Source organism: Tetrao urogallus (genome assembly GCF_951394365.1).
Source record: "Tetrao urogallus genome assembly, chromosome: 1".
NCBI classification, from domain to species: domain Eukaryota; kingdom Metazoa; phylum Chordata; class Aves; order Galliformes; family Phasianidae; genus Tetrao; species Tetrao urogallus.
The window spans coordinates 142,576,350-142,602,425 of record NC_136813.1 but is presented as its reverse complement, the minus strand read 5'-3'; the positions used below and the strand labels follow the sequence as shown (position 1 = coordinate 142,602,425).

Sequence of the window (26,076 nt, the reverse complement as noted above, 5' to 3'; positions counted from 1 at the left end):
GAGCTTCGGCAGATCCCAAATGAAGGTGCCATAATGCCTGCCAGCTGAGCAGCGCTGCTTCCTCCGTAGTACGCTTGGGCCGATGCCCAACTCGTTAGAGTATTGGCTGAAGGAACTGAGGCTGTTCAGTCTGTAGAAGAGGTGACTCAGGGGAGACCTTATCCTGCTCTATAAAGACCCTAAAAGAGGTGGTGGTGAGATGTAGGTTGGCCTCTTCTCCCGGGTAACAGTGATAGGATGAGAAGGAATGGCCTTCAATTGTGCAGGCGGGGAGTGTTCAGGCTGGATATGAGGAAAAATTTCTTTGCTGAAAGAGCAGTGCTGCAGTGGCAAAGACTGCCCATGGAGGTGGTGCAGTCACCGTCCCTGGAGGTGTTCCAGAGCCGTGTGGATGTGGCACTGAGAACATGGTCAGTGGGCATGGTGGGGAATGGGCTGGAGGTTGGACCAGGTGATCTTAGAGACCTTTTCCAACCTCAGTAATTCTGTGATTCAAAGCATTTGGACTGTGCTCTCACACATAGGATTTGAATTTTGGGTGATGCTTGTGGTATCCTTCCTATTCAGGTTATTCTGTGATTCAGTGAAAATTCATTTCCTTCTCTAAACTGGCTCAGTGTGGAGTCAGATATCAAGGAGTCAGGAGAGGGGAGTAAGTGCTGCAGGGCAGAGCTGGAAGCAGCTGTATAGGTCAGCCTGAGCTTGTATGGTACCATTAGCATGGGATGCACTCTTCTAGCTGAGGGTGAGATGGGAGAGCTGGGCAGAGGCTGAGTGACAGCAGATGCTGTCAATGTTCCTGAGGCTGCTATGTGGTTGAGAGCGTCCTATGCTCTTGTCCTCCCTTGGTTCCCCTGCAGAGGTGGGGAATACATATTCTTTCACTCTGCTGCTTCCCTAATGTGCTGCATTTCAAAGTTCCCACTTTGGTACGTGTCTGTGACATGCATACACACAAGTGCCACCCTGGAAAACGGACCAAACATATCAAAATCAATTTGAGTTGCCATGGCAGCCCTTGTTGCTGTGGGCTAGTAGAAAGGCAATGCCTGCATACCGTGAAGGAGTAAGTGGGGATGGGGCAGAGGCTGCTTGTGCCAGTGGCCCTATGGTTGGGTTGGATGGGTTGGCCGTCACTGTGAGCCATCAAGGAAGAGAAAGGCCAGGGATGCCTTGTAATGAGGTTTGGCTGATCGCACCATGTTTCCACCTCCTGTGCAGGGATTCACACCCTTCCTTTTATTGTCCAGGAGTGTCTGGTTTGTAGATGGGTGTTTGTAATTGAACGCAGCACCTCTCTGTATGGTGGCTGTGAGCTGTCCCAGGCACAGAAACTGGGAGTTAGAAACCATCCTACATGCTGAAGAAATTCATCTGGCCCCTTTCCAGCTGTTTCCTCTCTGTAAATATTCCTTCTCGACTCTTGCTTTGCTGTTTCCTGTAGGTTGAAGGTCATGATGTAAAACAGCTCCTATTTCCTTGGAGCAAAGCGGGTTGGCTGCAGAAATGAAGGCAGCAGGACTCTTGGTGAATTCTTTTGTGTTGCTGCACTAGCAGAAGGCTGTCACATTTTGATTGTTGGCTTGTGCATAGACCTCTGCGTATCTGCAGGTGTCAGGAGGGTAATAAAGGCAGCAGATGCTGATGATTTCTGTGCTTTTCATAGTGAATTTTAAGCTAAAGGAAAATTGCATCCTTTATCTTTTTCAATCAGACAGGGTGTGCTAACAAAGTACCAGTGCAAACAGCACCATGCAAGCACAATGCAAGCACGGGGAAAATTATATAGAAAAGAGCTTGAAGGAAATCAATAAATTCTTTGAAAGGTTTGAGTTGGGGCAGGTGGGAGCTGTGAGCTCACTGCTTATGTAAAACTCAGGGATACCGAAGCCTGTGTTGTTTGATAGCCCTTCCCAATTTGTGCGTTTTTCCTTGTCTTTCCAGGATGTGCCCTGAGACCTGCCCACGGGGGAGCTCATTGCTTCAGCCTCTCCTGTGTTCTGGAGCCTGTTGTGGTTCAGCCAAGCTGAGATGTGTCTTTGGTTCCCTTTGATGGGGAAACCAGTGCTGAGGGATGCAAGGAGGCATGAGGTGCTGCAAAAGCAAGCAGGGTGAAACGGCCCCAGGGGTGGCTGATGTGAGGGCTGGCCTGAATGCCTCTGTCCCTGGGGGTTGGTCCCAGCTGTTTGCAGCTGCCCCAAGACCCTGCCCCACTGGGATGGCAGTGGTGACTCACTCAGTGGGGACGGCTTCCTGGAGAGCGGCGGCAGCAGGATGAGGAACGCTTCCTGTGTGTTTGATCCCTGGGTAAAGATGATTCTGCCTCTGTGTAATTAGGGACTGCTGCTTTCTTTACTGGTGTACTAAATATAAATGGAAGAGCGGGTCTAATATACTCCAAGTTGCAAATGTCAAGTGTCGATAGCTTTATTTTCCTCTCACCAAATCTGATTTGTTTTTAAGTGCTGCCGCTAAATCTAATGATGCAGTAATTCTTGTGTGTTAAAAACAACGTGAGGTTGAGGCTGAGAGGGACTACGTATTCTCTGTTCTCTGTCTTTCATGTCTTGATCTAAAAGTGCCTGGTGCTAAGTTTGTGTTTGGCTACAATACAGTTAATGTTTTCCCTCCACGTGGTTTTTGCTATGGATTTGTACATTTCAAACGTTACATCTGTGACAGCAGAGTACAAAAACTGAAAAATGAAAAACCGCAGTGAAGACAATGAAGCTGCCGCCAAAGCCCAGGCTTGTGGGGATTTACTTGTGGCTTTGCATTGGGTCTGGGATTCTTTGTCTGCTGAGCTGCAGCCTGAGCCCTCACAGGCTCCAGGGAGATGCGTAATGGGACGGACATCTGTGTGTGAGATGTCTTGGCCTGCGTGTCTGCCCTCGTAGTAGGAAGAGTAGTGACAAATAGTTTTTCCCACACCCCCAGGGATCCTGTGGGGCCCGGTGGACCCTATCCAGATCGATCTACTCATGCACTGGTCTGAGCAGGGAGCAGCCTGAAGCCAGGCGTGCCTTAGACCTAGGGGTACCCTACATCCTGCAGAGTCAGTCAGGACTTTTCTGGCCTTGGGAATTATGGCCTAGCACAGCGGTTTGAGCATAAGTTATTTTCTGGGGCTGTGGGGAGGGGTGAGCGAGTCTGAAGACGTGGTATTTCATCTTGAGGTCTGCTCATCCTAGTGGGAGATGAGAGTAACTTCTGTCTCTGGAGCTGAGCCTGTGCCAGCCTATTCTCAGCCTGGTAGAGAGGGAGAGCTGGCCCTGTGCTGTGCTTGCCTCTGCTCAGCTGTAGGCATTGCTGACCAGCGCAGAGGATTTGTTTTCCAAAAGCTTTTTCCTCCGATGTGTGATACAGTGTTAACAACTGCATCTCTCTGAAGGTTAATGTTCCTGGTGTCTCCAAACGCTTCTTTAAAACTGCCTTTCCTTATTTCTTTCCACTCTCCCCACCTTTCCTCTTTCTAATAACCTAACACTGCCCGTTCCTATGGGAGATCTGCCCGTCTCCTCACCAGCTTTCCTCCCAGGGCCGGGCTGCTGGCAAGCACATGACGGTCCCAGCAGCATTCCCCTCCCAGCAGCACACAGGGAGCAGTGTGCATGGGGACAAGTGGCCCTGTGTGGCTCTGCTGGCGGGCGCCCGCAGCATGGCTTTGCCTTTCCTTAGCACGATGTAAGTGATCAGGGGCCTGAATTATTCACTGCCTGGCTGGCTGTGGGTATTGAGTTCCCTTGGGCTGTGTGCGTGCCCCGGTGCCCTGCACTGTCTGGGCAATGGGTTGCTTGGAACATCAGGCATGCCCCTGGGCCATGTACCCGCAGGTTGGTGACATTGTGCTGCCCTGCAGTCTGTCCATCTGTGGCCTTTTTGCTGTTCAAGCAGCTGTTGGCAGGTCTGCATTGGTTTCTATGCACCTTTGTGTCCGTTAAGTCTTACTAATCTGAATAATTTTATTGTTCAGTGCTTGCAAGATCTGCTGTTGGTGTTATCGTAACTCATAAGACCTCCTAAGGTATACTTCAAGCTTTTGGAGGAGTGTTTTGAACTTACAGACATTTGCATTGCTCCCAGCCCTGCTTTGTTCCCCTCTTTCCTTTTAAAGTGGTGACAGCAGGTGGCTGGTCCCTGAGGGAGCTGCCTGTGACCAGAGCGCTCTTTGGTCCTGGCTGATGGTGCTGGGATGGGGTTTCAGGTCCTCCTCCTGGCTGTGCTGAGCTCTGTTTTTTCACCTCTAATTGGATCATGTAAATCAGCTCTTTCTTTATCTCGTCCTCTTTGTCCAGAATCTCCTTCTGCTGATTTTGTTGAATAAAATCAGCCTTGCTGTTGGATTGATTTTTTTTTTCTTTTTTTTTTTTCCTGTTGATCTTTAAAAACTAGAGTAAAATAGGGATAATTGAACTGTGACCGATAATTTCCATCAAAAACTGACTTCTGCAGTAGAAATCATAAGCAAACGATTGAGTACAAAGTGACAGAATTTATTTCATTCTTTCTAAATGCTGTGCTGATACAGCCCGCTGGGATTACAGTGTACTCTAAAGTGCTTTGGGGCCCCTTGGGTCTGACAGATGTTAGGGAAAACAGAGCTCACTCTCAGGGAGTGGGCTGGGGGATATCTTTCCTGCTCAGCATGGTCCCTCTGTAAACATTAGATCTTCATGGCCTCAGCTTGGGAACCTGTGGGTGTGTGTTATGTCCCTTGTGCTCCTCTGAGCAGCTGGGCATGCTGCTCCTTCTGAAGAGGTCCTGACTCATGTCCAGAGAAGAGCAGTGGAGCTGTGAGGGATCTGGAGCACAGGTCTGATGGGGAGCGGCTGAGGGAAGTGGGGTTGTTCAGTCTGGAGAAGAAGAGACTCAGAAGAGACCTCATTGCTCTCTACAGTGACTGGAAAGGAGGTTGTGGTGAGGTGGGGGTTGGCCTCTTCTTCCCAGGTAAGGGCGATAGGATGAGAGGAAGTGGCCTGAAGTTGCACCAGGGGAGGTTGAGGTTGGATATTAGGAAAAACTTCTTCTTGGGAAGAGTGATGCTGCAGCAGCACGGGCTGCCCATGGAGGTGGTGCAATCACCGTCCCTGGAGGTGTTCCAGAACCGTGTGGATGTGGCACTGAGGGACACTGTGGGGTGGACTTATGATTGGCCTGTATGATCTTAGTGTTCTTTTCCAATCTTAATAGTTCTGTCAATCTGTGATCACTCACTGTGATGTTTCTGCACTGAGTAGTAGAGGGGACCGATGTGATTCCATGCAGTGAGAAGCAGAACATTAACCCCAGGAAAGCCTGAATCGTTGCCTGTGTCAGTGAGCATCGACCAGTGATTGAATTAAAAGGCTTGGAGCAAGGGAGCAGGGGGTGGTGATGCCCTTTATGTCCTTTGTGCAGTTGGGGATGGAGAGAGATGGTGCGTTCCCTGCCAGCAGGGAGGAACAAAAGGAGAGGAAAATATTGGAAATGAGCTGCCTCTGATTGCCTTTAAAGCGAGGCGAGAAGAAGGGAGAAAAGAGTAGCACAGATGCTTCTATGCGAAGCTTGCATGTGTCCATGCAGCAACTGAGAGAAGGTGGTGGGATCTGTGCAGGATGTGGAAATGAAGTTTTGGTGAGGACTGAAGCACTCAGTCCACTCAGAGGCAGGTGGGCTGGGTCTCTAGGTAGCAAGGTATAGATGCCATGGGTCGAGAAAGTGGGCCGTGTTTTAGCTCTTCTCTCTCAGGCTGCAGGAGAGAGCTGGAATTTGCTACCTCTTCTTGACTTCTGTAATGGCAATGGGAGAAGGAACTTCTCTTTCCTCTTTTTATCCACCTCTCCTCACAGGAGGTTTTTGACTCCTTTCAGATAGCAGCAGATTTCCCCCTCCTTCCCTTGTGTTTCTGGTCTGACTGAAGAACAACGGGAGTGAGAAGCAATCTCAGTCAATCTGTGATTTGCACGTGCTGAGACCTTCTGTCCCAAATATGTACAGTGCCTTTCTCTGCAGCTGAAAAAAATAGCTTTTGTGCATGCAGCACCAGCATCTCTGTGAAATTCCAGCATCATTTTGTATTTTTTTTTTTGTGCTGTTGCTGCTTTAAAGCTGCAAGTAATCCTCCAGGCACTGGCGTTGTCTTTTGCTGGGCTCTGAGTGATGCAATGCTGTATTCATGTTGGTTGGGACTTGGGAGGTTTGGTGTTTCACCCAGGAGGATTACAAGCTTCGTTCTGACACAAACAAAGATACGTTGCAAGTGGTAGTGTTGGTGCATCAGCACTCGACTTTTGGCAACAAGAAGCTGCTCTGTAAGTGAGGCACCTTTTTGTAGGCCTTTCTTCTCTTCTGCGACAGCTTTCTTGCTGCAGTTGCTCACTGCTGTTGGCAGTTGCTGAAAGGCTTAGGGATCTGCCATGTTTTGGTTTTGGCCCAGTTCATTTAAAGATAAGTGCAATGTGTTTGCACGTGTCTGTTTTATGACCATGCACGTACATGTTGTCCTCTGCAGCCATAATTTGGGTATTTTCTTGTAATGTGTTAAGCAATGTGACTGACACCACAAAGTCTTTGTGCTTCCCTGTTCCTTTTCTCTCTCTAGGAAAAGCAGTCTGTGCTCCTTCAAAATTTGCTTTTGGGAGTTTCTGTTCAACTTTTTAAAGGTTAAACCGAACATTTCAATACGTTTCTGTTAAAGGACGTGTAGTACGTATCTTGCCTGCTGCTCCTGGGAAGTGATGAAAGCTGTGATGTTCCTGGGCTTCCTTCGGAAGTAGTTTGCTTGGCACTGCGACCTGTGTGAAAGCTCCCATGGAGATGTGCTCAGCCACTTGTCTGCAGAACTGCAGCATGTCAGGGGATGAAATTGTTAGCTCCAGGTTCTGTGTGATGTGGAGCTTTCTAAAAACCTGAAGCTTTGTGCTGTCACTGTTACCACGCTGTAGTCCAGCTGGGAGGTAATGAAAGCATTAATAATTGAAGCCAGGTCATTTTCCGTGTTGAGGCAGACTGGCTCAGCTCTTGGACGGTGCAGACCACGTTACTGGAGACATACAGGAAGACATACAGGAATGTTTCTGAAATAAGAACCACCTTTTGAGAACATGCACTTCTAGGCTGCTTATTAATGACATTTTCAACATGCCTCATCCTACCACCACCACCTTCCCCAGCATCAACGTCAGTCATTGCTTCAGCAGTTGGGCTTGTAAAATCTTCGGCATCCATGTGTTTGTACTGTGCGTGCAAGACATGAAGTAGGGCTGCACGCTTGGGAGCAGGAGAAGAAACAAGGCAATGCTCTTCCGTGCTAGAGTGATTTTTGAGGTTGTCTCGATCTGATCGTAAAAGCCATGCTCTTAAAAGAATACGTTTTATATCAGTGTGTAGCTCAAAGGGGTTGAGATTTCATCTCTGTAACCAAGTGTGTGGAGGGAAAGAGCACTTAGAGCTGAATTTGTGGGGCTACAACTAGAGCTCTGAATAAAAATGTTGGCTGTATTTACAAAGGAACCTTGAAAAACAAAACCAAAGGAAGGCAGTGGTGCTTTGGCATGGTTTGAAGCTCTGGGCAATTTTTGCCACGGTGCCTTTGGTCTGCCCTTATACAGGAGCTTGTTACACCACTGGCATCTTTGTGCCTAATTTCAAGTGTTTGTGTGTGTGTGTGTGTGTGTGTGTGTGTGTGTGTGTGTGTGTGTGTGTATGTGGTGGGAGGATTGCTCCCTTTTTGTTTCCTTCAGATGGATGTGCCACATAGAAAGGAAACACGATGCTGTAATTTCAGGAGCCCAATGCTTTCAGATCTCTGCTGTTCTGCATTTCATCTCCAGGCTTGGGGAGGGAAATGGAACTTCTTAATGCAAATAAATCTCCTGGGGCTGCACACGGAAGAGGTTTTTAGACTAAATTGTGAAGGAAACAAGACTTATGTGAATATGCTATGACAATCCCTTCCCACGCAAGCACGCTTACGAACCAAGCGGTAATTTCCATTGCATTTACAAGCTGGTAGGACTGTGATGCTGCCGTGCTCCTAGAAGCCGTGGAGAAACAGAGATGGGGTTGGGGAGGTCTGTATTAGGGCCGTGCTGAGAGAAAGGCAGTCGGGATAGCAGCTTACGTACTCGGAGCAGTCAGTTGCCAGTTGTCCTGCATATGTGGAGTTCGGGCCTGTGGGGTGAGCTGCCTGCCCGGTGATACTCCATGTGAGACTTGCACATGGGGCTGGGGTTGCTGCTGGGGAAGGCTAAGTCCATCCCCATGAATCTGTAAGGAACCAGTTTGGGTTAGCCCTTGGCTGGACAAAGAGCTTGTTTATTGCCTTGCCTGGAGGGCTGGGAGTAGATGGGGCTTTGATGCTTTTGTGTGGTACTGCAAGAATGTTCTGTCTGGGAGTTTGAGACCTCTCGGGGTTGGTTGTCTTCTTCCAGTGGCTTTAGATGATCTGTAGAGGCAGCAGGGTGGAGCTGAGGCTCTGTGAGGAAGCTGCTGGCTATTTCTGAGGACTTCCCAGGCTCTAACTGAACTTAAAGCTGATAAAATGAAGGAAAAATGCATTGCAGGATTGCGAGGTGCTGCAGGGAAGAGCTGTATCCTCCTCCTGTCTGCTCAGCAGAGCTCAGTCTCATGGGGTGCAGCAGCCTTGGTTCAATGCTGCAGTGACCACAAAGGTCTCTGACACCCGTCCTGATCTTCCCCAGGCCTGCTTTGTTCCTGGGATCTCTTGTTTTATTTCAGTCTTATTTTTGTGGCTGATGGCTGTTTTTAAGCTCGAGATGTACACTAGTATAAGAATATTCAGTGCACGCGACTGCTGGCAGTCTCTTACTCTGTTTTTCCATTAATACATGAAGTTCTCAGCCTTTCTGGGTGGAATACAAGCAGCTTTTCCCTTATAAGCAGGACTAGTACTCTGATCTGAGCCAGACGTGAGAATTCAGAGCACTTAGGCATCTCAGTGGGTAATCGTGCTCTGCACAGCAACACGATCTTTCTTCAGAATGCCTTCAGCGTGACTCTGTGTGCAATAAAATGGCAGCACCCATTGGGTACGGGTATGGTTGGGTATTTCTGGTAGTTTAGGCAGGATTTTTCTTTGTTGTGTGCTTAGCAGAGGGGCAGCTACCATGCTGGCATCCCAGGACAGCTCTGTTCAGCAGTAGTTGGCTTTGCAGGAGCAACAAGGAGGTTTGTATGGCATAAGTGGATTCCACTGAATCCTTGGTTGATGGTTGAGAAAACCTATTATTTTAAGATGTATTTTTATGAATCGTCCTCTGATTATAGAGGGCCTTGGCATGTGGCCACGTCTCATCCAGACTGCCTGTGGCCCATAAAGAAATAGCGCTTGGTTGTAGAGTGGGTGTATGGTATAAGGAAAGCAAAGATGTGTTTTCTGTGGTGGAATGGTATTGTGTTGTAGTAACAATCAGTCACGTTACTCTTCATTTGTAATTGCTTAATTGGGATGTTAGAAGGTTAACTTTGATTTTGTTTTGATAGGCTCCTACATTTTTGTAGGCAAATGTGTAGCTCTTGGGTGTCTAATTAGAAGAAAAAGCTCTGGAAAATACCGATGTGTGGGAGAGAGGCGAATAAAGGTAACGGCAAGGAGGGAGGGAAGGAACCCTGTGGGCTGCACTTTGTTGCGTAGGTGGCAGCCAAGGCAAGCTGTGTGCCAGGGAGTACCTTTGGAATAAACAAACTTCTCTTCTGGGGTGATGTACTCTGGTGAAATTCAACAGTCACCACCTCTTCCCTTTTAAAATGCCAGCAAGCAGCCTGCAGGCGACCAGATGCCCCTCCGGTGTCTCCAGAGCGTGTGCTGGGGCAAAGGCTGAACTCTTTGGGATGGAGATGGCTCCTCCAGGCTGTTGCCCTTTTGATTCCTGGCACCTCTGCAATAATGTGGAAACATTACTGTTGTGGTGTGCTCTGTCTGCACTGGGGCCTTTCCTCTTCAAATGACACTAAAGCTCTTGCATGCATGTGGAGCGTTTGCTGTCATCCGTGTGCTGGTATGGCTCAGGGGAGCTCCCAGGGTCACAGTGGTCAGTGAGCAGCCAGCTCTCATTTGGGGGATATTCTGGCTGCATGTTGAAGCTGGCCCATGTAGGTGTGATTAGTGCTCTGCATACCCTTTCACAGTGCTGCACAGACATTAGGAGGAGTCTAATCCTTCCATTGTTCCCTGTAATGCCATCTAGGGATACCTCTGGTAAGCAGGGAGGGCCACTGCGCCATGCAGAGGGCTCCTTCTAGGCTGTAGATGCCCTTTTGTTCACCACTGTTGCAGGGAGAGGAGCTTTCCAGAAGGGGGATGAAGGGGCCAGGCTTAATGGTCTTAAGAGTGACTTTTAAAATATTTTTCCTTTTTTTTCTTCTTTTTTTTTTTTTTTTTCTTCTGGGAGGGAAGGCCTGAGAGTTGTTTCTCTCTAACTGTTTCCAGATGGTGCTGCTGGAACACAAAGATTACCAGTGTGTTTGGGATGGCAAGGACTGAGACCCCTTCCTCCCCCCCACCCCCAGTGCTTCCTGTGCAGCTCTACAATCGTGCAGGCTTAATCAGAACCAGCCATGGCCGTGGGGCTCGGATGAAACCTGCCTTTTTTTCACCCCTAGCCTTGCCATCTCCCTCCCCCAGGCTTTTTAACCCCTTGCTTCTCCATCTCTGACCCTTCTGGCTTATTCCCATTTCCTGGCTTGGTCAGTGGCTGTGGGCATTGGTACTCAGGAGGTGGAGCTGCCACTGCCTGAGCGACTGACCCCAAGAGATGATGTCTGTGGGGAGAGGAAACAGTTTGTGAGATGAACCTGGGAAAATCATCTCTGTAGCTATCTAGGGCAGTTTATGCAATCAGGCCAGGATGTCCAGGGCACAGAAAATGTCTCTTGCACCTATTTGCCTGCAGGACTTGGTATATGGCATGATTTTGGCCAAATCATGTTGTTGTGCCACTATTTTTTGTGCCAATTGCCCTAAAAGTAAGGCAGATTTAATTTTATATTGCAGCCTCTTCACAGCCAACCCACAAACGAGTTTCAGCCTTCCCTTCTGCAAGTAGTATAACAACTATAATTTCTTTCTGCAAAGTAGAAATGCATTTCTTTCCTTTTAGCCTCTGAGCAGCAGTCTCTGAATATCTGCGAGATCAGCCAAGGAGTTTGTGATCCACTGACTTCCCTTGTGTGAGATGCCTTCTCCCGTGTCCTGTTTCCTCCCATATTTCCCATCCTGTGCTCCTGGAAAAGCATAGGTGGAGAAACTGCCTGTGAAGGCAGAACTCTGCCATCCTCCTTACCTTGCAAAAGCTTGTGGGTGCTGTGCTTGGGCAAGCAAGATTCTCATGTCGTGAGCACGCTGCCCTGTAATGAGTGGCTTAGAGCACGTGAAATGCTTCCCCAGCTGCATGTGGTAACTACAGCATGCAAAGGTGCCCCCCAGTGCTGGATTTTTAAAGCCTTGCTAGGAGCCCTGTTCTGTTGAGTAGGAGTGGAAGGGAAGATGAGCTGCCATTTTAAAATGTTCCTGCATACTAAAAAGAAGAGGGAAATCAATATTCTGTACTATTGACTTCTGTGCATGCAGATTGTCCTTGTGTTTGCTGGATCATAGACGTCATGCTGTGCACAGTATTCCCAGGGGCTTTAACTTGTGCTGAATCTATTGTTGCCAGCATAGGTCATGGAGCAGCAGAGACAGGCTGTATTTCTTCAATGCCTCAAGCGGGGTGAAGATGCTGCCTTATGTAGTCCAAAAAAAAAATGTACACTTTGCACATTCAAATTACTTTAAATTAATGAAACCTCTTCTCTTTGAGAAGCTGAAAACACCCCTTGGCTGATCTGGAAAATGAAAAACCCAGTTGGGGGAAAGCTGCTTCTGACCTCTTGTAAGCTGCTTCCATTATTTAAGAAAAAAAAATGTGGGGGGGAAACATGTTGGAGGAGAATCTGCATTGTTGCAGAGAACTTCAGTAAAATACTTTGATTTTATCTCTTCCATTTTAGCTGTGGAAGTGCATTCTGTGTATGAAAATATCCCTTCTCTCTGCAGAGTTACAGTTGTCTGTATTGTAATGTCATTGGGTTTCCAGATGACAGCATTCATGAGTGTGTATTTGTATACTTCTTGCATGCTGCGTTTTTAAGACTTGAAAGTTCAAATGCTATTTGCATGCGTGGTTTGGTCAAGTGTGTATTTGTGTGCCTTCAGGTCTGCAATGTCTGTTATTACAAGCTAATTACTGTTACTTTAGTGTGTGTATATATACACATATATTTGTGTGTGTGTGTGTGTGTGTGTGTGTGTATATATAGGATTTCCCTGGTCAGAAGTGCCCTGAGGTTGGAATTAAGATATGCATTTTGAATGCATATGAATAAAGACATGGCTGTAAGAAGCAGAAATCATAAAACTAAGTGTTGTATATATGTTGCATTTGGAAGTTAAGCTTTTACTTTTATTTGGGATCCATTTGTAGTGGTAGGAGTTGATAAGGGAATCTGGGAGAAGAGGAAATACCTCGGTGAAGCAGGGAATAGCGAAGATGTGGCAGTGCCTCCTTCCTGCCAGACAGTCACCGATAAGTTTGGGTGACTTCAACACTGCTTTGTTTGACAGGGACCTGGCCTCTCCTGTGTTTTGTCTTATTGTCTGCATCATAAGCTCGCCTGGCTAATTGCTCCAAACTATTCAAATCCTGGTCAGGGCAGAAGGCTATTTTTATTAATCTGACATCACCTTCCTTTCTCGTCTCCGCTGTGTCACTGGGTAGCAAAACAACCTCGGGCTGGGCCTCTGCCCTGCAGAGCGCGTGTCTCTTGGCATGCTGCTCTGCTCCGCAGCCTGCTTCCTGCTCGGGGAGCCCATCGGGACTGGGTGCTCCCTCCCTTCAGCCTTGCTGATGTCCTGCTGCCCATGGTGGCCGGAAGGGAGCCTGCGAGCTACGGGCTGTGTGCTCTGGTGGTTGCCTGGGAAGGTGGGCCGCTGGTACCGACACAAAGGAGCAGGGGAGGGGAGGCAAGAGGCCGGGGCTTCCTCTTTGTTTTTAATTTTGTCTGTTTTTCCTGGCAGCGTCTCAGCCCACCACCTCCAGTACGGCTGGAGCTACGGGCTGCTGGGATGCAGGTGGCAAGATGGCAGCCATGCAGGGAAGGCGTGCGGCCTCGTTGGTGCACAGGGGCTGGCTCACTGCAGCACTGTGAGGAGGCGGGGGGTCCTCCATGGCCCGCACCCACAAAGGATAGCCTCACTGCCTGCTCTCCCTGCCCACTCACCCTGGCTCCTCCTGAAAACACCATATTTTTAGGAGAAGGGGAAAACTTAGAGGGGGCGGGCCCAGCTGGAGGCCGCTGTTGCTGCGGCAACAGGCCAGAATTCCAGGAAGGAAGAGGGCCTGGATGGGCCTCCGGCCCCGATGGAGCCAGGCCGGCACTGGAGCCCATGGTGGCTGTGCCTCTGGTGTTCTTTCCTCAAGGCACAGCCTGAGTAACTCAGATATGGAAAGCTGGAGCCATGTGAGCCAGCGCTCGTCCTCCAAGTGATCAAGGACAGCGGTGTGCAGCATGCTCAGCGCGGCGCCTTTTATCAAAATCTCTTGCTTTTAGTCCCTCCAAACGCGTTCTAGAATAAAAGACGATGAGCAAGGAGTAAAGACTTCAGTCCTGCTGCTCACATCCCTGTAAGCATGGACTGTTGATGTCAGGATGCTAACAAGGAAGTGGATAAATGGAGGTTCTCTGCTGGGTGATGTCTGTGTGGTTGGAGTCTGGCCAAAGCTGAGATCCAAATTTAGTTGAAAGTGAAGACAGTTGAAGGGAAGCGTCCCACACTATAGATGCAGTTATTGGAACTGCAGAGTGATTAGCGAGAGCTATGTATCAAATTAGGGTAAGTATCAAGGGAGAAGGGTGACATTAAGATCCATTTAAAAACTACTTTAGTTCAGTTTTTTCATTAGTAATCGGTTGTTCAGCTGTAGATGCTGCTTTTCCCATTAATTTTATCCACAGATAATTTGAGGTAGGGAAATGGCACAAACAATCGAGAGGGCAAACTAAAACTAAATGCAGCAGATGCACTTGGGAAAAGAAGGAGCTATTTCCTGTTTGCTTACATGCAGTGATTTGTACAAGGAAGGTCTAATGAAAGCATACCTGATTTCCTGGGAGCTGGTAATAAGGTCAAGGCATTTACTGTTTTACTACTGCCCCACCACAACTGAAGCGCTGAGATGTCCATTTAGAGCCCACCCATTCCAAAGCCTGGGGTTACTGTCTCTCCTGGTGTGTAAGAGAGTAAAGCAGAGAGTATAGTGAAACCACTGAGCTGCAGTGAATGCTGCTGGGATTTCTGTCTGGCTCACAAGTGTTACTTTTTTCACAGCTGCCACTTTCAGATTAATAGCTTAGTTGCCAGTGCTTTTTTCAGCCTCTTTTTGTGAACGTCTTATTCTTTGTTTTCTGGAAAAGTGGCTTCTGTTTGTCTAGCTCAAGTCTCTGATAAATGGGTAGCTTTTGTTATCTTTTGCACTTCAAAATCCCATTTTGCTTTTAGATGAAAGAAGTAACTTTCTGTCGCCTTGATGCCCTTGCTCTGGGTAGTTCTGGGATTCCTCGCTTCCTGAGGCTCCCCCTCCACACCTGTTGCCCAGTCTCCTGGCTGCTGTGCTGGTGGGAGCTCCTGGGGCAGCTGAAGCAAAGGGAAAGGAGCTGTTTTGTCCCAGCTGTGCTGCTCTTGCCCAGACTCGAGAAAGTGGTCGTGAAACTTGGAAAGAATTGCGTTAACTTCATTCTGCTTTTCCTAGCACTGTTGAAAAAGCAGGGGTCCTGCAAACCCATTTGAGAGATGGCTTGATCTTATTTCTGGCATTCTCTTTGCAACTGAAGGGGCTTTATGCTTCAAGATGAAGTTTGAATTCAATGGGAAATCGATTCCCTGGCTTGGGAAATATGGGTTAGCTTACTGAGCTAACAGCACCTGGTAGTGCAGCTTTAACCGTGCAGGCTTTAGGCTTAGTTTGGCAGTCAAGAAAATTTCTTATCAGGCTTCTCTGATTGTTGAGTCTGGCAAAATGAGTCTGAGATGTAAAATTAATGTGTTCTAGGGTCAAGTTATGTCAAAGAGAATTACTTCCTCTTTAAGTGAAAATTTAGCTTTATTTTAAAGGAAAGGGAGAGGAGACTTTTAGGCCTTCCATGATCCATTACAGCTGTGACAAATCTTCTAGATGACTGACTCTGCTCCAGTCCTCTCTGGCCTTTCTTAAGCTAGCAGCATGTGTGGAGCTGGTCGTTCCTTACTGATGTCCTGGTTTCAAGATTCTCCTGTTTTCAAGATTTGTTGAATTTGACAACTTCTAAAATTTCTAATATTGAGGACAGTGCTCTCAATAAGTTGTCAAAAGAAAAAAGAGTTAATTGAACTTGTGCTAACAAGGCTGGAATATTAAGGGTTGGTGAATATTCGAAGTAAAGTATGTTTAAGTCTTAGTGGGCTTGTCTGAACTGTGGTTATCGTTTTTGTTCAATGCAGTTGGCCAGCCCTGGGAAGGCTGTTCCCAGAGCACATAATGATGCTCAGGTGCCCCATGCAAGTGTGGAAGCCCACGTGTGAGACTGTCAGTACGACTGTCAGTGTGGAATACAATCACAATGTATGCTACAGAAATCTGATGTACTGTATTATTGTCTATTTTTCTCTCTTTGCTCTAAAGCAAATTGCAAGTACCTGAGAAATGTCTTTCAGTGGTAAACAAAGTAATGAAACATCCCAGTGGCAGTTTGATCTGATTTGGCAGGCTAGCACTGCCTAACTTGATTTCTCTGTGAATGTCTGGTTGCGTGGTGGTAGAGAAAGAGATAGGTAATTGCTGGGAGAAAGCCAGTTAGCTGGGGCTTCCCTCTCCTGCCAAGGTGCTGAGGGAAGGAGGGTCCCTGCATGTTTGAGGGCAGGGAATCTGCATGTGATAGATGTTCTCACCCTCTCCTTTCACTTGTATTTTGTGAGATGAGCTTGCTGTGTCAGCAGACTGAGGTGATGCTCTCTGCTGCCTGTGATCCCCTGCTCCCTGACAGGGCTCTCTGGATGCTCTGCACTGTCCCACTCCAAGCACAGGAGTTTAACTCCTTCACTTTCTGCTCTGTTTAGTTTGCAACAAAAGCAAGCTCCGTATGGAATAATCATGCAGCAGGCCCTGGATTCACCATTAGTGACCTGTAAAATTGGCAGTGCTGGAGATTATTGGCGGGAGACAGTTTCCCTAGGCGCTTCCTGCCTTCTCTTGGAGAGCGAGGTTCAATTAGAGCAATGATATGCACAGCGGGGATTTTGCAAATAGTTTGGTACTTCGTGGCAGTCTTGCTGTATAAAAGGCAGAGATAGCTTTGGCCCTTTGGTGACCTTAATGTTCCAGCTGCTACCCTCTCTCTAACCTCTGCTTTTTCCAAGCTCTTGCTTCCCGGAGTAACAGTCTTTCACCTTTTACCTTTTGTTGTAATCATATCCCTCAAATATTTTTACTCTGCCATTTGTGGATTTTGTCCTGAAAAACAAAGTGGAGCTTGGTTGCTTCCTTTTCTTCCACTGGATTTTTTTCTTCTTCCATCTTTTAGATATCTTACGTGCCGTGGACCATCCTTAGACCTCTGTGAGCAAATCTCATTTCCTTTTCACACTCTTGTGATGTGCTTCTACTCATAAAAATACTGTTTCTGAAAGTGATTTTCTGCACTCATGTCCTTTGTTTTCAGGAATCTCACAAAATTTTTGTGCTTGTCTCTTCTCTGTCATCGCTTTGTGGTGACAGTTCATTTCCTTAGTCCCCGATGTGATAAATAACATCATCCTTAAAAGGCTGATTCCCGTTTTCCTTTATTATTACGTTCTACTTGTGTTTGCTGCCCATATCTTCAGCAGCTGTAGTGGTATCTTCTCCATTTAATCCTTACTTACTGCATATTCAGGGCATTGTTGGCACACGTGTGCTGGAAGTACTGACCTTCCACTTGTGTGTACAAAGTGCTGTTCAGACTGGTCCTGGAACAGTCTCACAGAAGAGAAACAGGAGGTGGATGTTTATTGCACTCTTCTAGGATGGTAGACTGTGTGGGAGAAGCATCAATCAAAGTGTTTTCTTGCAGTGTGCATTTACATTGAGGCTATGGAGGAAGTAATATCTGTGAAGTTCATAGAATCACAGAAACATTTTGGTTGGAAAAGATCTCTAAGATCACCCGGTCCAACCTCCATCCCCACCATGCCCACTGACCATGTACTCAGTGCCACATCCACACGGCTCTGGAACACCTCCAGGGACGGTGACTGCACCACCTCCCTGGGCAGCCTGTTGATGTTGCTTGGTTTTGAATTAGGTTCACAGATAAAACCAAAAGCTAGGTTACCTTGAAGTACCAGAGCCACCAGGCTCTCCTTGCTTTTTCAGGTCTCTGTGTGCTTGCTTCTGCTGGTCTGTATTTGTGGAGTTTTATAATTTACCTGCTTGGTGGCTGTCAGTGCTTGAAAGGAATGTACTCACAGGGTGGTCCACGTAATTAATGACTGTGAATCCCCCAAACTGGCTGCCAGAAGTTGTTTGCCCTTGAAGCTCATATACCTTGCGTGCTGTAGTGTGAGAGCCTGAAGATGAAGTTTGATGTTTCCTGGCAAGTTTCTGCAGACAATCCCCTGGGCAGATTTGAAGTAAAAAGCAAGAGAGGAAGGATGGATGCAAACTTAAAATAGCATTGCTAGGCCCTATATTGAGTTGTTAGTGTCTTGCTCTTTAGCAGATGCTGCATTAAAGTGTTTGTGTGTAAACTGTGAGATTATGCCCATGGTTGTATGTCCTGCATAGGGTAGAAGCTGCCTTTCTGGTTGGAGCTGGCAGGTGGGAGCTGAACATCCCAGCACTGGGAAGACAAAACCTGAAGGATCTTGACAGAAACTTTGGAAGGTCTGAAGGTAGCTGAGATCCATGATCACTGTCAGCTGCAGGCCCAGCATAAATTTGCTGCTGACCGCTTGAGATCGTCTTGCTGTGTTTTGTCAGTGTCACTCCCCTCCTCAAGAGCTGCTGTAGAAAGTGCAAGGGTGGCTTAGGAGTTTCTCCTTATCAGCCATAACAAGAAAGAGAAACAGACTTGGAAACTGATTGTGGAGAGCTGCTGGCCTCCTCCAGCTCTCTGCAGGGAGCTGCTGACGAGTGAGCATGGGTACCAGCATGGAGCCAGGATTGGACCCGATGGTCCCTGTGGGCCCCTTCCAACTCAGTTTATTTTATGATTCTATCAAAAAAGCATTGTGTAGTTTAGTTTAGCTTCCACTCAGGGTGAAGGATGCACGCATGGGGCACATGCAAGTACCCTCTCTCTGTTCTGAATAGGAAATGTTGGAAGGAGTGTATTGGAGATGAAATTAAGACTGAGAAATAAGCAGAAATTAATGTTTAGGAATTATAACAAGCTGTGTTATCTTAATCCCTCCTGCGCTGGTAAAATACAGAAGAGCCTGGGAATTAAATGGAGAAATTCTGGAAGTGCTGGAAGTTCATGTGTTCCCAATGGGCAAAGTGACATTAGCATGAGGAATGTAGACTTAAGGTCCCTTCAGGGGTGAAGGATGAAAGTCTAGAGGATTGATTTCCTATCATGTGAAGTATTGCTTAGGCTTGAAAGGGTAATTGAAGTTGTACCGACTGCTTTCTACGCTCATGCTAAGCTATTGGTGTAGTTTTTGAAAAGGAGAGAGTTGACACTTTTATGGCTAATGTTTAGAGAAGCATTTCTTCAAGACTGGGTAACATGGGCAACAGATTTTGTCATTTCTTGTTCTCCTTTATTTGGTTTACCTGGTGGTAAATGATGTTTGCATCTAAATTTATTCAGAAAAATTTTACCAAATATACACTCTTGAGATGATAGGGGGTAAGGTAAGTTTAGTTTATGCTTATTTTTATGGCTTCGGTTTTTTTATTTTCCTTTTACACAGCTCAGCAATATGTAGGTGAAAATGAGTCTTGGGTATATTGGCTTGGCGTGGGTAATAGGAGGTTAGTACTGCTTTCTTTGCTTTAATCTTCGCTCTTTCTTCCCCCATTTTATTTGTGTTCTTGTTTTTGGCTGAGTTAAGACAGACCTGCAATTACTTGGTTTCCATTCCTTGTAACCACTACATTTACTCTTTGTTTTCTTGTCTTGCAGAACGAGCCTCTGACTTCAGGTTATCATGGATACCCAGCAAGAGACAATCAAGTAAGAGTCTGATTGCAGTAAATGTGTGCGTGTGTTTCTGTATACTTGTGGATGTTTTGTCTGACAGCTTCATGACCATCTTGTTAAGGAGTGCAAATTATTTTGTTCTGTTGTGCAGTGCTTGTAGAGATATAGATGGTGAACTGAATGTGGCCTCCAGCAGTATGTGGCAATGTCTCTGGTGGGGAGTTAAAAATGATCCACATTGCTGGTGGCTCAGGAAATCCTTTATTCTGAAAAATTTTCTGGCTTAAAATCCCCGTCCCAAACTCCCACTGTATCTCCTCAGAGTTAATAAATGTAGACGTTTAGTGTTCCCCTGTTTTACTGTGGGAATTCCAGCATCAGGGCAGCAAGATGACAATGAGTTCGAGAGCCTACTGCGCTAACTTTTTTGGTGGAGCAGGGAGTGCCATGTCACGCTGGGTTGTTCTACTTTCTTTGAACTTCTCTCCCCTTCCTTTCATGTCCTGCAGGGCCCCTGCCCCTTGCTCTCATTTCAGATATTCTCACTCTGCAGCAGTAAAAAATTATTCTGTTCAGTGCGTTGCATCTGTAAGCATTCTCTTGCCTCCTAGCAGAAGACAGAGAAATCCCAGTTGATGAATTTGTGCAAGGGAAGGAGGAGATGCTTTGAAACAAATGAAATTTAATGGATTATAAGATACAACTGTCATGCATTAAATCTCCCTTCTTGGAATGGAGGCACTTTTTTTTCTTTTCAGTTTTCTATGCCGCAAAGCAGAGCACGAACCAGTGTAACAGGAAATTAATATGCACGGAAAATCAATAAAGCAGCATATTTCAGTAATGAACAGATAATAAAAAACTAAAATCAAGTTCTTTAATGCTCTCAGGTACTTCTATATAAAGAAAGTGATTTTCATCATGTCTTGATGAGGCCTGAGTGTACGTAGCAGCGGCTTAAAGGGAGATATTTTTGTAAAGGAGCTGCAGCCTAGTGCAGCATCAGCAATTGAAGAGCTCAGCCTTTGGTGCTTGTAACGCGTGTATGAATTTCAGTGTAGGAGGGAGTTACTCAGAATGCCTATTGGGATATACTAAGCTGTTAACCAGCACAAATAGATAATATGTGCTGGGATGCTCTGGGAGTTGTGTTCCCACTTATCCAGGCTAAGTAAGGAATGCTGGCGTTGAGAGTCAGAGCCAGTCTTGGCTCCTTAAAGCAGTTCCCATCTGCTTTCAGTTTTTCCATTCTGGTAGCAGTGTCTGCACCGGATTTTGTGTTTTACTGTACCCATTTAGGAGCGGTTTGGGGTCACCTTGGAGTTTTATTTTGGTGTCCTGCTTCATGAGTTTCTTTATTCTCATCCCTTAATAACTCTTCTGATTAAAAAATCCGGAGCTGCTGTTGCTGACTGCTCACTAAAGCAGAGGCAATGGGCACGGGAGGCCTTACAGCAACCAGGGTTGAAGTGAGGGCTGTGGACTGCACGGCCCCACGGAGCGCTGTGTGTGTGAGCACAGGGAGGGATGTATGTGCTGTGTGTCCTTCAGATGGCATGTACCTTCAGGGAAGTTTTGCAGCGGACAAACAGGGTCAGTTTCACTTGAGTGTTTTCATTTCGGCAAACGTTTGTTAAAAATAAATATCTACATTTATCTGTTCTAGGTAATATCTTGATCTGTGGTAAACATTTTTCCTTCCTTCATGGCCCTGAAACAGATTAGATTCAGGTCTGGTTTTCGCTAATGAGGTTCCAAGGCTTTTAGCTAATCTGATTGGGAGCCTCTAAGACGACAGCAGCAGAAGGAAGGTCTCTCTTGCCACAGGCTGAGGCTGGTGTGGGAGAGGCAGCGCTGCCTGATGCATCGCTTGCTTTTCTGCACTCGGGAGGGAGGAAGGAAGTGGTGTGAGATTGTGTGCATCCTGATCCTGTAACAAAGTCATTATGAGATGTAGGAACAATTGTGTCAGATTTCTCCCTATCATCAGTTTAGGAACTGGATTTGAGCTGGAAAGTGTAAGTCTGCAACTTGCTGTTTGCCGATGCACTTATTTGTAAATACAGGTACTGTACTTTATTACTGCACTTATTTATCATAAATACTGCACTGTGCATTTTACCACAATGTTTTCCTTAGCACAGTCAGCAGAGCTGAGGTTTATTTTCAGGGCACTTCATTGTGTGGCCACAGTAATCCTGCTGGAAGTTCTCTAGATATAACTTACCCTTTCTTTCACCTTACGTAGCGTCCTCTTCTCTTACTTCATTTGTATGTCCTTTTCCTTCCTTTCAGCTCTCGGTTCCACTAATTGCTGGCTGCAAACCTTTCACTATGCTGTTTTTACACCCTCTAGTGGTTAAGTCCTACCCAGATGTTCCCGATTATTACAGTTTTTCTTCCCGCCAGTGGAAATCAGTGATTGGTTTGAGTCTTTGCTCTGGCCATTTGGGAATGCTTAGGTCTACAGTACGAAGTTTATCTTGTATCCTTTCCCAAATATTTAAGCGTTCTGTCATCATCCCACATGGGCAAGCAACACTGAGGCAAAGCAGACGGGTTCATGCTGAGGCTGGATTTCTCTTAATTCAGGTGTTGCATGATTGCTGTAAGACAATCCTTAGCATGGCCGCCCTGTTTCTTGCCTGTCCTGCCAGAATACCTTTTTGTGATAACAGGGCTTGAGGAGCATGAGTGCTAAATCTGTACCGTAAAACTTTTCATAAAGTGAGAAGGCTTTCTGTTGCTGTAAGCGTTGCACTGCTGGGGCTGTTAAAGCTGTGTAAGGAGCTGAAAAGCTCTCTAGGACTGTCTTCCAGAGTTCAGGGTTTGTTCTCTGGATGTCTAACGCACTCACAGGCGTGGCAGGATGCCCCTGCTTTTCCGAGTGCTAGGCTGATGGCAAGTACGAAGCGTTCTGTAAAGGGAGAATATGGAAAGCATTAGCATAATGCTGTTAACCGAGATGAAAACCAAGTCTTTTGGTGAAGAGAGCTTATTCTCTGGGGACTGCTCAGTTCTGTATCCCTCTGTTGGGCCTGCCAGCAAAATGGTGTTTCTTTTTTTTGTAACATGAGTGCCTGCCTGAAGTGCAGTGAAGCAAGACTTCTTTGCTTCATTTACCAAGCTGTGACAAACAGCTCTGAGATACTATGAGTTTGTCTCAACATGGAAAATGACTAGAGCAGCTACACTGATGTAACTTTTACATACAGACAAACTCATCAAGAACGCTCTGCCTCTGGAAAGCTGTTCCGTACTAAGTATGCCAGCTTGTTTTATATATAACCAAGGCCTATGTCTTATTGCTTTAGTGCTTTTCATGTGTATTAGACGTGGTATCCAAAATTTGAGTTACTGCTGAATACTGGTACTTCTGTGGCAGCACTTGGCAGCTGTGCAGAGTAAATATGTTCTCCAGTAGGAAGCAAAATGAGTGAGAAAACCTTGTTCAGCTCCCATTGAAGGGAAGAGGGGAGGAGAGAGTTTATGCAAGCAGGAGGTAATTGCACACGCCCAGAACTGGGTCAGGATGTTAGAGCTGTTACACCTTCTCTGTTATGGGAAGCCATCACAACAGGTTAGGATGTTGCTTTGAAGGCTCTTTTTAAAAGCTTGTACTTCCGTGAGTGCCATTCTGAAATTAAACCGGGCCGCTGGCTTGGTACTAATGTGGGGGAAACATCATTACCTGTCACAAGTGACACTTCCTTCAGCAGCATAATTTTGGAGGCTGATTTACCTTCTGAGTGCTTGCCAGGCCTGACCTGTTGTTCCCGTGTATGTAGATGAGCCTGTAACCTAGAGTAGCCCGCGTGCCCATGGCAACTACTAGGAACAGCTTTATCACCATTCCTTCCACTGGAGTTCAAGCTTAAGGTGAAATGCTGTTAAATCCTCTCCAATTGTCAGCCTGTTCCCCTGGGTTGCTGCTTGCTTGCTGCGTTGCTGTAGTCTGATGGAGAATTGCAGGCACCAGCAGGCTGCCTGGCTCCCTCTCCGTGGCCAAAAGCAGGTCTGGGCAAAAAGCACAGCAGTGAGAACAGGAAGCCTTCCCTCTCACTTTTCTTCTGTTTATTTTCATTGTGTGGCCCCCTCTTAGTGTGGGGAGCTCAGCAAGGAAGCCCTTCATCCTGAGATGTGAGGGATGTATGAGCTCCCACAGCAACGTGGGGCCTTCTTCTGGAGGCACTGCTGCTCCTCTCCCTTGGTGCTCTCCGCCTCAAGCAGCACGGCTCTTGGCACAGAGCTCACAGGGAATCCTCTGGCCTCTTGTCTGAGTGCTCTGGGCTTCCTTTATCGTCTTCCTCCTCTCTCCATCATGTGGATGAGGTGTGAATTTGGGAATATCAAAACTTGCTTAGCAGTTTGGTGGTTCAGCGTGGACCTTCTGTCCCTGGGTTGGGGTAATCCCAAGCATAGATATGGGATGAGCAGAGAATGGCTTGAGAGCAGTCCTGAGGTGAGATTTGGAAGTTGGTTGGTGAAAGACTCAACATGAGCTGGCAGTGTGTGCTTGCAGCCCAGAAGGCCAACTGTATTGTGGGTTGCATCAAGAGAAGTATGGCTAGCAGGTTGAGGGCAGTTATCCTGCACCTCTGCACTGTTCATGTGGGATCCTACCTGGAGTACTGTGTCCAGTTCTGGAACCCCCAACACAAGAAGGACATGGAGTTGTTGGAGCAGGTCCAGAGGAGGGCCATGAAGATGATCAGAGGGCTGGAGCACCTCTCTTATGAGGACAGGCTGAAGAGCTGGGGCTCTTTGGCCTGGAGAAGAGAAGGCTCTGAGGGGAACTTGTACCAGCCTCCCAGGACCTGAAGGGGGCCTACAGGAAAGCTGGGGAGGGACTTTTTATAAGGACGTGTAGTGACAGGATGATGGTGACTGTCTTTAAGCTGGAAGAGGGCAGATTTAGACTAGATATTAGTAAGAAATTCTTTACTGTGAGAGTGGTGAGACATTAGGAACAGGTTGCTCAGAGAGGTTGTGGATGCCCCCTCCCTGGAAGCATTCAGGGCCAGGCTGGATGGGGCTTTGAGCAACCTGGTGTAGAGAAAGGTGTCTCTGGCTATAGCAGGGGGTTGGAACTAGGTGATCTTAAAGGTACCTTACAACTCAAACCATTCTGTGATTAGAGTATCAACAGAAATCTCTTTGTTTACGTTATTATCCGACTGAGATGCTCTCATCTCAGAATACAGCAGAAACAAGAACAAGAAAAATAAATAAATAAAGATGAATACTATGCCTGGGGGAAAATGGTTTGCCACTTGTTGGTCTTTATTTGTTCGATGGTAGCACTAACCATGGTCTTTCCAGGTAAAAAGACTTCATGTCTGAAGAGCTTAAATCTTTAAGTAGTGTTCCTGAAAACCAGTTTGTTTTTTAATTTGTTTTCCTATTATTTGTATCTGATATGGAAATACACCCCCTAGTGAATATGCTAACTTCCTATGCGAGTGGTAGGATTGCAGCAGCAGAAGTGTTATGTTATTAAGGAGCTGAAAAGGAGGGTTGGTGTTTGTGGGTTTTAGGTTTGTTTGCCACTTAACTTTACACTTTTGGTTTGAGTGAAATATATTTAATGCAAGTCCTTAAACAGAAGGACAGAGGGGAGGGATAAAAGCTGTAAATAAAATTTAAAAACCTTTTGAGTGAAGAGCCAGGACAAGGATCAGGAAATCCTCTGTATAAAATGAAGGCAGCCTGTCTTAGCGATCTTGGTGCTCTGGGGGAGTACTTCTTTACTTGAAAGCAAACAACCCAAAGCTTGGGATAGAACCAGCTTAACAAGGGAAAGCTGTTCTAAACTTCTTTCTTATCTGAGATTGGGTGAATTATGGATAAGACTGCCAGATCTTCTGCTTCCTGGCTCCCACAGACTCTCTTCAGGCAAGTAGTGCAGTATTTCCATTATGTACTAGCCAGGACGGATGGGATGTTCTTTTATTCACCTAATTGCTGCGTCCCATAAAAAGTAAAGAGCTTCATTTAGGGAAAGCAGGCTGAGCAACAACATCTAACATATTCAAGAGATTGGGAAATATCCTGTGTGTGCAACTGCTTCACAGATGTCCAGTGGTGTGTAGTGGGTTAACTGGGGGAATACTGTTTAGTGCCTTAGCAGTAAAAGGTGTGGGGATAGTTTTAAGGTGGTATGAAAGGCAGTTACTGCTGAAGGCAGAAGTGAAGGACTTCCTCAGACATCCTTGAAGAAAGTGCCTCCAGCTCTGTAATTCTCATTATCTACAAGGGAAAGCATTGCTGACAGCAGAAAGAGTTAAGTGTAATTTGGTAAATTGTGAAGGAAAGAAAAGAGTGGTTAAAGTTGAAGGGAGGAGTTGGTTAGAGACTAAAGTACAGGCAAATGCAGTCATGGATGAGTTGGAAGAGGAAGGATGAGCTCCACCAAGAGCCCTCTAGTAATCCTTCTCCTCAAATTCAGAACTGTCTTGGGAAGAATCTGTCTTGGTTGGTCACTTGAAATAATAAGTGGTTCCTTTTTTCTCAAGCCCTGGATGTATTCCTAAGAAACTGCAGGAAAGATACAGAAATGGAGATTAGTAAAGTTGTAGCATGTTCGCTGCCAAATACTGAGCTTGTTATGAAACTGCTTCCTGAAATTATGCTCTGACCTGCATCATGATGGCCATTTGCCCATCAGCCTCTCCTTTCCTTTCTTTTTAACTCATCTCCTACTCATCCAAAGGTTTAAGCAGTATGTGAGCAAGCATACTGTCTTGTAGCTTACACAAGTGCTGCAAATGGATCACTCTGACCATATTTATTTCTCTTTTCCATGATGTCTGCTGTCCTCTTAACTCTTCTGAATGCAAGGTAGGGGTTCCTTTCCTTACAAAACTTAAATACCGT

At 46.4% G+C, this 26,076-nt stretch overlaps 1 protein-coding gene across 1 annotated transcript in view; it reads left to right on the top strand.

The window, feature by feature from the left end:
* Nucleotides 1-26,076, top strand: part of RBFOX2 (RNA binding fox-1 homolog 2) — a gene marked incomplete at both ends in the record, with an annotated part of 157,413 nt that overhangs the window by 13,717 nt on the left and 117,620 nt on the right. The window contains one exon of the mRNA XM_079546770.1: nucleotides 19,183-19,233. Coding sequence (XP_079402896.1) covers nucleotides 19,183-19,233 — 51 coding nt within the window. The remainder of the gene's footprint in view (nucleotides 1-19,182; nucleotides 19,234-26,076) is intronic.